The sequence below is a fragment of the Varanus komodoensis genome, unplaced genomic scaffold (assembly GCF_004798865.1).
Source record: "Varanus komodoensis strain SLA01 unplaced genomic scaffold, ASM479886v1 scaffold5, whole genome shotgun sequence".
NCBI classification, from domain to species: domain Eukaryota; kingdom Metazoa; phylum Chordata; class Lepidosauria; order Squamata; family Varanidae; genus Varanus; species Varanus komodoensis.
In genome coordinates, this window is record NW_025336087.1 from 18,555,347 (window position 1) to 18,569,235 (window position 13,889).

The 13,889-nt window shown below is 40.1% G+C and overlaps 1 protein-coding gene across 5 annotated transcripts in view; it reads right to left on the reverse strand.

The window, feature by feature from the left end:
* TMEM161B (transmembrane protein 161B) overlaps positions 1 to 13,889 on the reverse strand; it is a 34,546-nt gene that overhangs the window by 7,733 nt on the left and 12,924 nt on the right. For all 5 annotated transcript variants that reach the window (XR_006416270.1, XM_044446164.1, XM_044446165.1 and 2 more), the window contains exons 3-7: positions 13,630 to 13,713; positions 8,687 to 8,784; positions 7,363 to 7,519; positions 2,555 to 2,706; positions 860 to 920 (exon numbers count right to left, since the gene is read on the reverse strand). Coding sequence is in view for 4 of the 5 variants with exons in the window: in XM_044446164.1 (XP_044302099.1) it covers positions 860 to 920; positions 2,555 to 2,706; positions 7,363 to 7,519; positions 8,687 to 8,784; positions 13,630 to 13,713 (552 nt within the window). In the remaining variant the exon portion in view is untranslated. The remainder of the gene's footprint in view (positions 1 to 859; positions 921 to 2,554; positions 2,707 to 7,362; positions 7,520 to 8,686; positions 8,785 to 13,629; positions 13,714 to 13,889) is intronic.

Sequence of the window (13,889 nt, forward strand, 5' to 3'; positions counted from 1 at the left end):
AGTAATATTTTGTTCTCATCGCTTAAAAGGGAGAAAACCATCCCATCTCTGCTTTAGAGAAAAAGTGACCAAGCCTACGACTGGAAATAACAAAAGGGAAAGATTCCCTCGTGTACTATTCTGCCTCCCAATTGACGGCAACAATAGAAATCTGCTATCTCCAATCACAGATCAAAGGTAAGAGAAGGGATGCAGCATGTGCAAAAACAGGGATTCAGCTGGGCCCTGTGAGAAGCAGCTCCTACCAATACTAGCCAAATCCATTCAAGGGCTACTCACCATCCCCCTAGCAGCAGAAAGCACATTATGCCAGGAACTCTGCCAGTATTGGAAGGACTCACCCCAGCCCCAGATTAATTGAGTCCCTTTTTCCATACTACTACATGCCTCTCCCAGTGCAGAAGAAAGCAAAGGGGGGACAAACAGATATCTTCAGTGGGTATGGTCATGCATACTCCCATTCTACACCAGGTATGACATTCCAAATTCGAAACATGCATTCGGAAAGCATTTTGTATATAGGGTTTATTAATGGTTGCTACTGGAAAAAGAAAAGTGTTGACTAGAGTATCAGTCTGAGGTCATATTACAACAGAACCTTTAATGCACATACAATTTTCTCTAAGGAACAGTGCCTCTGTGCCCATGTTTTGAACAGGTTCAAAAGCGGTTCAAGGTGAACCAAGAACTACTGTCATGAACGGAAAGTGAAGGCTCAGCTGTGCTTGCAGACCTTGCCACACATACCCTTTGAATTAATGGATCCAAAGTCTTTAAAATAATCCAAGTTAAACAAAGGGAAAACATGAATAGTATTCTGATGGTAAAATACTATTATGCAGTTATGTTTTATACTTACTTGGACTCCAGGCCCTGTTTTTCAAAAAACTGCACAGCACTTTCTGAAAAATTTGAGAAGCCTGAAGATGTAAAAATAATAATAATTTCACAAGGTGAATGCAGAATCTCAAAATGTTAATACAGGGGTCCTGAAACTTTTCCACCAGGGGGCCAGTTGAAAGCTGCCGGTGCTGGGTGTGGGCCAGAAAAGTGGTGCTGGGAGTATGCACGGGCTGGGTCGGGGTCTGTGCGTGCGGGTGAGCTCGCTGAGGCGGGGGCGGCATGCACGGCGAGGCAAGGCGAGGCAAGGAGTGGGTGCGGGCACACGAGGCAGTGACTCGCTCGCTTGGAGATTGTTTTGTCCGAGCGAGCAAACCGTTGCCTCACGGCATGTGGGGCGAGGTGGGCGGAGGTAGGCAGGCATGTGGGTGCGTGCAGTCCAAATGGGCATGGCGAGTCAGATAAATGGGCATGGTGGCCAGATCCGGCCCTCGGGCCCTAGTTTGAGGACCCATGTGCTAACACATAACATTTTAGAAACGGCTGTCAAGTGACTAGTCCATTTTTTGTCCAACTGCTAATTAAAATGGGACGGCATACAAAAACTCCAAACAAACAAACAAACAAACAAACAACTAACTAACTAACACCAATTCTGTTATAAATGGGGCACAACTTTGGCAATATCTTTTTGTTACTTGAACCTCTTTAAGCATGGAGTTATTGTGTCCGCTCTTTAAAAGCACAATCCAAAGCTGCTCAAAGTCAACAACAAAGGCTTCACTGATCTTAATACTTCTGAATTACAACCCCAAAGCTTAGACAATTTGTAGAAGAGGTACATCAGGTCAACTGAGGGTGAAAAAAAGGTTGAAATCCATTTTTGGAAATGAATGCCAAATTTAGATATGGCTGAATGACAATACTTGCAACTGCAGATATCTGAAATTATAATTGATCTCCAGTGTATGTCTTATTCAACAAACATCTTTCTTTCATGTTTAATGGACTACACACTGTCTCTTTAATAAGAGTTTGTCTCAACTGGATTAACTGCTGGAGGTGTAATACTGCTAACGCTTTTTATCCTATGTGTTGGAATTGTCTGATGGTTTCCTCTTTTAGGGAAGAGGTTACAATATAGATATTCTTCATATTGGAACTTCCTATTTTCTTATGCATACATTAACATATGGTCAATGTAAACACATAACACTGGAAGGATAAAAACCTCCTACAGTGCAATGGACTGAGGATCTATGAACACTTTAAACTTTTAATTGGATTGCATTTAAAAGCCTTGTTGAAGTTTACATATTATGTATATAAATACATAGATGTTTTCAAATCTATGTAGTTTATTCTTTTTATGATTTTGTTGTCATAACATAATTTTTTAAAACAAAAGAGGGTAGAACTAGTTAAAATAAAAATAAATATTCAAAGGCAAGTCTTCACATTGCACACAAAGCAGTATCCAACACTGCCTATACGCAAGCAGGGTCCATCACCAGCCACACTGAATATGCAAACTCTGCCAACTTGTCACTTTTCAGAAACAAGCATTTTCATTCATTTCAGATTGCTTCAAGAAGTGCAATATCACTCTTGCATAAGGGTAACAGGGTCACTCAGAGCTCATCTCTACTGGATACTGCCCATATATCATTAAAACTGACAGAGCATTGCCCATATCCAATATGTTAAATTTTACCTGATTCGAGTCCAAATTCTAGATAGTTTTCTGTTACTATCAGAATCGCCATTGCTTTGACAAAGAAAAAGAAGCCAAAGGTTACACAGACTGATCTTTCACCACCCTCTTCTACTCTGAAGTAGTGTGTAGTTAATGAGAACAATATTTTGCTACATGAGAAGGGTTAAGGAAAAGGTGTTGTGCTGTGTTAAGAAAAATAATGATCTATATGAGATCTTCTTAACCCAAGTGACAAAATGCCAGAGGTTAGCTTGTACAGAAAACTATATTCAGGGAACCACATACCTAAGAAAAATTACACCCCTATGAAATTGTTTAAATATACCAACACACATTAAATGTAATATACTGAGTAGAATCCAAAGAATCAGACTAGTTCTATACAAAGAAAGGGACTTAGGCTTGCACTTCATGAACATCAGCTTTTTAAATAGGCAACCTTCAGAAAACACCTCTGCAATAAGCAATTCTGAAAGGTGTGTGGTTCAAGGGGCTGGGGTGTAAAAAGATAAATCCCAAACCCTATATGTATACCTAAAGTAGCTTTCCAATCCCAACTATTACACAGAAACTAATTCCATTTAAAGACGCCTATCAACAAGGACTTATTCAGAAATAGAATATAAGATCATAACCACATTTCTCTTTCATTCAAGAATTACAGTTAAGCCTTTTATATTCAATACCAAAATTATGGTAAGAGTGAAATGAAACTGTAAACTTTTACACTTCAAAATTTAATTAATTATACTCATTGAAAGAAAAATAAAAAATTAAACCATTCTATTGACTAATTAAGCATTTCAATCTTTCTTATCAGCAACTATAGAAATTAACAACTTCATTTGCAGTTGTTGAACACAGAAGTATAAATTGAGACCATGATCACACAGCCTTTTAAACTTCTATTAATCACACTAGTTTAGTTTCCAAAAGACTTTAAAATATTTTAAATTGCAAGATAAAAGGATCATCATTTTTGAACATCAACAGTGAACTTCAAAATACTGATTGTTAACCAATTAAAGCAAATGTACTTCTTCTGAAATTTGGATTTTAAACAGAAGCCATTTCTCAATAACTTCCAATAAGCACATTTATGAGCTGTGTTAGAATCCATTAACAGATTTTTACCACTGAATCTGAATTCAGATGTATGAAAACATGCCTTTCATGATCAGGCAATTCCTTGATCAGTCCATGATCTTAGTCCATAAGCCACAAAATATTCATATCACATTGGAACATTTGATTTATAAGTTTGATTTGACTGCTATAAATTCACCGATCAAATCCCTAATTTCTTTCTTGATTGTTGGATCTGACTTTTTCAGTCCTGGGAAAATCAACATCTTAGGCTGAATTTGGCCCAGCCAGAGAGCTCCTCTTATGGAAACAACAGTTCTGTTATTTTAAACTGATCTACCAAATTTTACAAGGCATACAAACAATTTAAAACATTTTAAAATAAAAATCCCAATGCCTTCTCTTAACTGAGAGCACTGCTGCTTCCTCACACACCAGCTCAACCATATTCTATCTAATAGCACTGGTGCATAACGCCCTTGCCTGGCCCACCGAGGCTCACTGGAGGGCCGCAGCCCTATTCCTTTGGCCGCCAAGAGTTAAGTAGTTTCTCAGCTTTTATGCAGTATTTCCCATGTAAAAAGCTGAAATGCATCTTCTAAGGATTTGTTATGGGCGATAAGTTAAAAATATTCTGATAGTTTTTACCCACTACTCCTTTTGCTGTTGGTCTTACCAACCACTGGAAGCTGCAGAGAACTTCAGCCCTCAGGTTGCCCTGAGGGATGATCTTTGCTGGGAGAGAGATGGGGGAGTGTGATCTCTCCTGGATCTCTCAGTGGCTTTCAATACCATGGTATCCTTCTGGATAGGCTCGCTGGGTGAGGAACTAGAGGTACCACATGGCTCTATTTTATCTCCATGCTCTTTAACATCTACATGAAACTGCTGGGGGAGGTTATCTGGAGGTATGGGATGCGGTGTCATCAATATGCAGATGACACTTAGCTCTACCTTTCTTTACCAAACCCAGGTGAGGCAGGGGCCGTTCTAAATCAGTGCCTGAACTCTGTAATGGACTGTATGTGGGTCAACCAGCTGAGACTTAATTCAGACAAGATGGAGGTGCTGTTGGTGGCTGGATCATCTGTCTAGTGGGGAGATTTTAAACCTGTCCTGGATGAGGTTCTTCCCCCAAAATACAAGGGTGCTTTTGCACCCAGAATTGTCAATGGAGTCACATGTGGACACAGTGGCTAGGATAACCTTTTATTAGCTTAGGCTGATTTAGCAACTATGTCCCTATATGGACAGGCAGACCCTGGCCAGTTATCCATGCTCTGGTAACTTATCATCTGGAACATGTTCCATGTGGAGCTGCCTTTCAAAAATGCCCAGAAACTCTACCTTATTCAGAATATGGAGGCACAGCATGGGGACTGACCCATGAGATCACATCACACCAGCCCTCTTTCAGCTGCACTGGCTTCCAGTTAAACTCTGGGCCCAATTTAACGCACTTGTTCTAAAATGTAAAGCCCTGAATGGTTGTGGACAGATTACGTGAAGGAATATCTTGTCCCATATGTTCCTATCTGACCTTGAAATCATCTGCCAAGGTTTTTCTCAGGGAACACCCTCTAAAGAACTAAGGAGTTGGCAACCAAGAGAAGAGCCTTTTCAATAGTGGCACTCCATCTCTGAAATATGCTACCCAAAGAAGTATGCCTGACGTATGCTCCCCAAAGAAGTATGCTGGTGCCTTGCCTTCTTTTCAGTGCCAGGTGAAAACCTTTTATTTTCAAGTAATTTAAAAAGCTAAGGCTTTAGTTTTAAATAGTTTTATTATCTGTTGTGGCAGTTTAAATATTGTTTTATTAGCTGCTGCTGTGCCAGGGGGTTAAATTATTGTAGTTGCTGCAGTTGTCCCGTTGTACTTTCTTATTATTTGAGTATTTTATGAATTTTATATATGATTTTTAAATTTGTAAACTTCCCAGACCCCCTATGGGCTAGGAAGCAGTACAGAATAAATATCTCAATATTTTAAAATACATGTATGCTTGTGTGTGCAGACCTGTGTGTGTTCCTTACTGGACTTCAAAACTCTGCAAAGTCTACTTTTGCTGTTGTTAATAAGTAGGGTCTTCTCCAGTTTCTTGTGGTTATATGTTTTTGTATATTTTGTTTGGTTGCCTCTTTTATTTATGTGAGTACCTACCAGGTGTAAGAGTTGATAGGATTTGTTACACTATACAAGCTGAACTAGAAAAACATTGTCATGTGCTGTGGGTAACACTGTCTTCTGAACTCAGGTTCACCCATAATAGCAGTTGCATCAGCAATATTATGAAACCATGGATTTCAATCCTTCATATTTTCTTAGCCATCTTTGTTTTTAAAGTCAATGGAGCAGCACAGGGTCAAGAAAACAAATAGAACATCTAATTAAGACCTGAGCAAAAGGAGATGCAAGTTAGTGGTGGAATTCTTAAATAGAGAACTCATTACATATGAGATGTGTATGGATGTCAACACTGCCTTATTTTGAAGTTCTTGTTTTGTTAGTGCAATTCCAGTACTTCAGAAGAATGCTAGTAATTTAGGACAGTCTAAATGAGCAATCAGAAATTTGACTTTTTCCCCTCATTCTGTAGCCTAAGATCTGCAGTTAAGATTTTTCCTATATCTACTCCTTAACAGTAAAGCCTGCAGATAAGCAGAGATAAGCACATGCTCAGATCTTTTCACAAAGAGCTATATAGAGAGAGCTGCTGGTAGTACTCTTCTACAATAGCAGATTGGATGTTTCTTTTAGTGAATTTCATTCAGAACTTAGACGTTTTACTGCATGCTATCCTATACAGGCAACTGTAGCCAGAAACTCTAATGTTACTGCTGTTAAATTATTTAGTGCATATTTATATTTGGCTTCTAATGGGGAATAAAGCAAAACTGCAAATCCTAGTCTAGCATACCATAATTTGGTATTTCATAACATTCCTTTTGCAAGAATTACAAAGCAAGTTACAGGCTAAAATTTAAAAGCCATGCCATTGACAGAGATATAGTTCATAAATGGGCAGTTTAACAATGTACTATTGTTTAGTTAACTTGTTCTAACAAAATAAGTATATTTGAAACAAGTATCAGCATCCTTCAGAAACTCTGGGATAATCTTAACCTCTAAGACAATAAAACTGGTTTTATTCAAATAGGAGAGCACCCAAATGTTATCAAAATCACCATCACCAAAACTGGGCTGACTAATATATTCAAAAAAGGGATATTTCCTCAGTCTTATTATAAATCTTCACTGGTATGAGCAGATACCAATCTGAGGAAGGATGTTCCTTAGGGAAGCCCTAAAATAGGCAACACACTTCTGAAAGCCAAAATTATCTAGAAGAAAATGGGGGTGGAGCAGGTGGAAAGGAACTAACTTGGACAAAGTAGTACATTGTCTCAACATGTAGCATTCAATCTATTTGTTACATCTCTTCAAAAACAAGCAGTTCAGACAAGGTAGACCATTGCCCAGACCAGCAAGCAAAGCCAGTTTAGTGTTACTCCACAGAACTGTGGGTGCTTACTGATGTTCAATTTGATTTTGGAGAAAGCAGTGTTGTAATAAATGAGGCATGGTTCAGGGATAACTGTTACTGTAATAGTTTCTATGCTCCAATTTAAAACAGCAGACATTTCATACGAGTTACACAAAACATTAGATCATCTTCAGAGGTGCTGAGCAGAATGACCAGGGCACCACAGAAGGATACATTGCAAAAGCCAGAACAAGCAGACACCAGACTATGCTGATATTCATTTCTTGGGAGGGCTTCATCCAGCTGTAGTAGGCTTCAGTTACCAAATACACCACTGTAGCTGCAACAGTGAAGTCCACCAGCCATTGATATTCAGGAAAATAATGCAAGGCTGAAAAATAAAATAGCTGCTCAATAACTGCAATATTTAGCACAAAACAATTTTTAAAAAATCACATCTGCAGCCATGGTCTCTAGGCAGTCAAAGAGACCCAGGACATTCCTACAGGAACTGCAGTTAACTTTTTTTTTAACATACAGCCACTTAGGATGACATATAAGCACATGTAACCCAAAAGAAAATATAATCACCCAAAATAAGCACTCTTGAAAGACAAATCACACAATAATACAACTAAGATCTCTAGCTCTGACAAACACAACACACTAGCTAAACCATGAAGTTTCTAGCAAGGAGAATGTCACCCTTCCATACTATTCAAATGAATTCACATGACGATAGAAACTGCTTTATAAGTTTATAAGTTGGTTAGACCAGTGGTATAGCTTTTCTTGGACTAATCTTATTCTCAGTGGTGCACCAGGATCTTGAAAAGAAGTCTTTCACTGCTCTGTTTCAGAGAACATTTAACTGAAGAAATGGGAGACTGAACCTTGATCTTACAGCTGCAAAGCACACACTCCATCACAGAGCCATGGTCTTTCCTTATAATATCTTAACTGCATTATTAACTCTCAGAATCAAACATTTGCAGCACTTAAAAGTAAGAAAAGTTCACTGAACAGAAGGAAGTTGAAATGCTTGCCCTTTTTTATCAGCCTACAAATACAATAAAAGGTGTGAAGTAAGCTATTTAATATTTAAATGCTACTGAGGGCAAAGAGAAAAATATTCATTAAATTTCCAGCTGCTGTTGCTAATCATTGGTTACTATAACCAACACAAGGTTGGAGAAACTCAGCACCTACTTTGAACTAACTGTGCAGAATGCTATTAAATAGAGTATTTTGAAAACCCTGGTTTGATGTAATCAAACCAGGATAGTTTGTGTGGCTTCATTTTACTTTTCTCTTTGACACCTTTCTGAAAATTATGTCATTCAAGACCAGTACACTTACTTTATCCCAGATCTATTTCCTCTGTCATAAAAAGTTCTAAAAAAACAACTCTAGGTACTAGCATTAATAATAGTTCTGGCTTTGAAGAAAATTAAAGTATTCCTTTTAGGTAGTCTTTAAGAGTGCTCTCATAATCACCATACATTTAGGAGAAAGAATACACAACTCCGTGCAGATTATTTTGGTCAAGTTCCCTTACCTAATGCATCTATTTCAGTAATAGATTTTGTTTCCAAGTGAAGATCAATGTCTTTAGGAATGGTTAATGGTTTGCTTTCAATATGGCCATTGTATTTCCTGTAGAGACACATACAAATTAAAAATCATACCAATATCAACTCATTTCTTCTCTTTCCTGTGCTATGAAAGCCATTGCAGCAATCAAGTTATCAATTCAAAATGGATTTAAATGTAAAATACCGTATTTTTCGCTCTATAAGACACACTTTTTCCTCCCTCAAAAGTAAGGGGAAATGTCTGTGCATCTTATAGAGCAAATGTGTGTGTGCCTGACGCCAGGGACACTGCAGGCCCGCCTGCACCACGTGGCACCACCTGGCCGGCACGCACTCGGCGCGCGCTGCTCCGCCCCCCCCCCCCAGCGCAGGTGAGAGCTGTGCCACTCAGGGGGAGCGGTGCAGAGGAGGAGGAGCCACGGGTTTTAACCCGTCGGCCACACGGAGAGACATACTGCTCACCCCCACTGCCCGGGAAGACCTGCCACGGAGGAGGGGGAGCCGCAGGCTTTAACCCGCCGGCCACCTGGAGAGACGGACTGCTCACCCCCACCGCCCGGGAAGACCTGGCGCGGAGGAGGAGCAGCCGTGGGCTTTAACCCGCCGGCCGCCTGGAGAGACGGACTGCTCACCCTCACCGCCCGGGAAGACCTGGCGCGGAGGAGGAGGAGCTGCGGGCTTTAACCTGCCAGCCGCATGGAGAGACGGACTGCTTACCCCCACCGCCCGGGAAGACCTGCTGCCGCCGCAGCTGACGCCGCCTGGAAGACCACCACCGGCACATTGCCGGCCCGGCTGCACCACACTTGGCCGGCACGTGCTCGGCGCGCCCTGCTCCACCCCCCTCCTCCAGCGCAGGTGAGAGCTGTTAATCACAGGTCGGTGTGTGTTTTCAAATGGCAACCCGTCTTTTACTGAAGCCCATGGGGAAGTGATGGAGAATGTGCCTGTGATTATCAGGAAGCTTTCCATGGATCCCTCCTCTAAAAACTAGGTGTCTTATGGTCAGGTGCGTCTTATAGAGCGAAAAATACGGTATACAAACCACAAAAAATTACTGAGTAAAAATACTGGGGGACTTACACATGCCCTGCAACCCTTCCCCAAACATGATCTTACTTATCATAGTGCTAACAATGAACAGAGAATGGCATGAAGATACACTGATCAGATTCACAAACATGACAGTTCATCAGTCATGGTAGGTTGATGTGTCCTTTGAGACTGGCACAGTCTCTGCAGCATGGTTTATATTAAAAAATAAAATAAAATAAACCATCCTGACAATGCATGGCTTATTATAGGGTTGTTGTGTCATCTGAACCCAACAGAGTGACTTCATTGTGAGTATTCTGAAACAGCTACAGAGCTACTCTCAGCAACATCAACAAATCTCACCTGTACTCTCTCATCCACCAGTGCCAAGATATCATTTTTATGGTTCTTCCAAAGTGCTAAGTCAAAAATGTGCAATTAGGTGTCTATTTTTATTATTACTAATATGGCTGTTGGATTTCACAAAAGTACATTTATGGCTGTCTGCTACATGTAGAGTTGCCTTGTCAATTTCTTTTCTGAGGTCAAAGGAAACACTAAAGTGAAAAAAAAGATTAGAGGGAGGCAAATTTGCATACTTTGGCCAGAGACCAAATGCTAAGCTGCCAACTGAAAAGCACCAATAAAGGGAGGAAAGCAGCAAAAGTAGGTGCGCCAAAATGGGAGAAAGACAGTAATATGTTTGAGGGGGACCCCCAACTTGGTGTCCACATCAAAAGCAAAAAAGCTCCACCTGCCAGCAATGGCCTGAACTCCCAACCTCTAAGACAACTATAAAATCTATAGCATAAATGGTGAGAAGAAATGGGTGCACAGAGCTCACTGTACAAAATACAATACAAAATACAAAATCTGTCAATCAACACCTGAACTCCTCCCTTCTCTGAAGCAATGACTAAGGGACAGGCAGGCTTGTACACTGTGAGCTAATTACCACTTGCAGCAGACGAAGTACCAAGAAGCAGTTATTACAACCAAGGTTTCAGAATTGGGATGGGACTGAGCACAAAGTTATTACCTTAGTCCTCTTCTTGCAAAGTATGAGTGGAGGGTTACATTTTGCAAAGGAAGTGTACATTTTGCAAGTATCCCTAGTTTTAGGTCATTCCATTGTTAATCTATTGTGAACTCTTTTGAATATATTATGGCTAATGCCTGTATGGTAAAATCATATTTCTTTGTGTCTGTGAACTTAAGTTACAAATACATAGAACATCTATAACTTTTGGTAGTGTAAATGGTTACTGTTCAGTAGAGTCAGCTCAAACTACTGTTGTAAGTGCATATGCACACAGAACTATATAGGATCAAAAGCCTACAGAGATGAAATTCAGAAACACAGTTTGAGATGTACGAACAGTTGTCTAAACAATGCCAACTTAAATGTCATTCATTAGACAACAGAATATTTAGCAGTGCTACACAAAGCTCTTGTGAAAGAAAAAACTGGTCCACTGGACCCAAAAGGGCCTCAGATCACAGTAAACAATTGCTCTCTTCTGTTGCTTTCTAATCACATATGAATCAGGTTTGGCTGTTTTATCATTAGTGAGCATCATCATTCCATACCAGAGTACCTCATAACTATACAAACAAACCTATGTTTATAGCCTGACAACATTATGCCCAAGGCTACTGACTAAAGGCAAACCTCAACAAGATTCAGAAGTCTACACAATTAAAAAGACTTCTGAGAATGAAAGATCTCAGAGCTACACTGTGAACTATATATTTAGGCCCACTACACTTCGAGTTGCAAGGCAATTCCTCAAATGCAAGTGATTCAGTCTCTTCAAGAGATATCTGCTATGCATCTCTGAGGTGTGGTCTCTTTGCTCCTGTGCTGATACTTTCCTTTCACTGTTTCTTTCTCAATTTTAACTGTAGCAGTGCTCATGGAAAAAAGCCCTCCTGGGAATCTGACAAAACAAATAGATTCCTACCTTTCATATTACTGAGAAAACATAAGAGAAGCATAGATAGCCTATGTGAAATTTCTAGTAGGAAAGAATTTAATACATCATCCAACAACAGAACCCCTAATCATATGGGACTTAATACTACACTGTGCAACCACTTTCATACTGGATACTTGTCTCCCTTGGCTCAGGGAAGGAACAGACAGCTGTGCCAGAGAGGCAGTTAAAGCCTCCTTCGGAGAAGGAATGGTCCATCTGAAAGAGGCAGTGGTGAGACTTGTCATATGCCCTCAAGACATCTTCAACCTATGGTGACCCTATGAATGAAAGCCCTCCAAAATATCCTATCATAGCAGTTTCATTCAGCTCCTGAAGAAAACCACTCTGGACCCAGAAAATCTTAACAATTTTAGGCCAGTTGCTGGACATGGTTCCTGAATGGGTTGTAGCCAACCAGCTCCAGGTGCTCTTGGACAAGACCAATTACCTGGATCAACAGGGTCATGTTCCCCTTTTCTCTCTTCAATCATAAGTTGTCACATAGGGTGACCAAAGCTGTGTTTATGCCTGCCCTGAACCCCAACTGGAATGGATCCAGGTAACTAGTCTTATCAAAGAACACCCAAAGCTGGACCAAATGAAGACTAATAAACTTAAACTCAATATAGACAATACTGAGATACTGTTAGTAGTTGGTTCTTCTGATAAGATGGTGGGTGTTCAGTCTCTTCTGGATGGGGCTGCCCTCTAAATGAGCAAGCTTATACCTTGAAGGTCCTCCTGGACCCAGCTTTGCCATTTGAGGCTCAGATGGTCTCAGTAGCATGAAATACCTTCTACAAGCTTTGGGTGCTAACCCAGCTACACCCATATCTGGACAGAGATAATCTAGCTTCAGTAATCTGTGTTCTGGCAACCTCCAAATTGGACTACTGCGTGAAGCTCAGATTAATAGCTGAACATACAAAAAAAATTGACCCACTGGTAGTGGCTGCCTATATGCTTGCTTGCAAGCTTGATTTTAACTAATAAAGTCCTACACAGCTTGGGGTTGCAATACTTTACAAAATGTCCCTCCCAACCTCAGTTTACCCAGATTTTATGATCTACATCTAATGCCTTCCTTCCTTCAAGTTCTACCTTCAAGAGTGCTTGGAGGTTGGTAAGAAGAAGGAGAACTTGCTTAGTTGGGGCTCCTCAATTATGAATAGATCTCACTGAGACCCACCTAGCATTAACACTATTATCTTTTCAGCTGTCATCTACTCCCAGGCATTTAAACGTATATGATAGAATATGTAAGATGTTTTAACAGATCTAGTGTGTTTAATTTTCAGCAGTGTGACTGTTTTAAATTTTGTATATTGAAATTTCATGCTGTATTTTTATCCTGTATTTTACTGTATCTGTGTTTTGTATTTTGTGAATTGCTGGGAAGAACCCAGGTACTTGGCCACTGTACGATATAGAAACAAAATAAATTGTCTGAACAGGTCCCACTCCCCCCATCAAGTTTCCTGATCTCGTTCATCACAGCTGCTGAGATCAGGCCCTCCAGAAGCGTGAGATTGCAATTCCCATGACAACTGGCCATGGGAATGATAGGGGTTGCAGGTCATTTCACCCTTACTCCATTAAATGGCAATATTTAAAACATTCACTTTCTACAGAGACTGTACTGGTGAGAAGGCAAGTACCTTAGAAAAAATCTTTCCCCCTCTTCTCTGCCTTTTGCTTCCCACAATACATGTAGGTCCTTGGACCTCCCTTGAGTTTCATGTGTGTACCAATGCACAGAAGGGGCAGATGTGCCCACCACACATCCAATATCTGTTATTTAGCTATGTAGAACTACTAGCAGATAATCATCTGATTTCACAGCTGGGAAACTGAAAATGAAAATTAGTGCCTTGTCCAAATTTCTTTCTTACCGATCTTTCTTGCTTTTTCCCTTTTGTTGCTTCCCTACAAGAATTCGTAGTTCTTCTTCTGTGGGGTGCAGATACCATCGCAAACTGGAAGGTTTTGAAAAAAAAAACAAGCACCAAGAGAAATACAGATGCAAAATCATAAATTGCCAGGAAATTTCTAATATATCACACCTCCTTATATAATTTTGCATAATAGTACATAGTCCAATGCACAAGAAACAGTTTGCATTCTATCATTACTTTTGTACATTTGAAAAAGG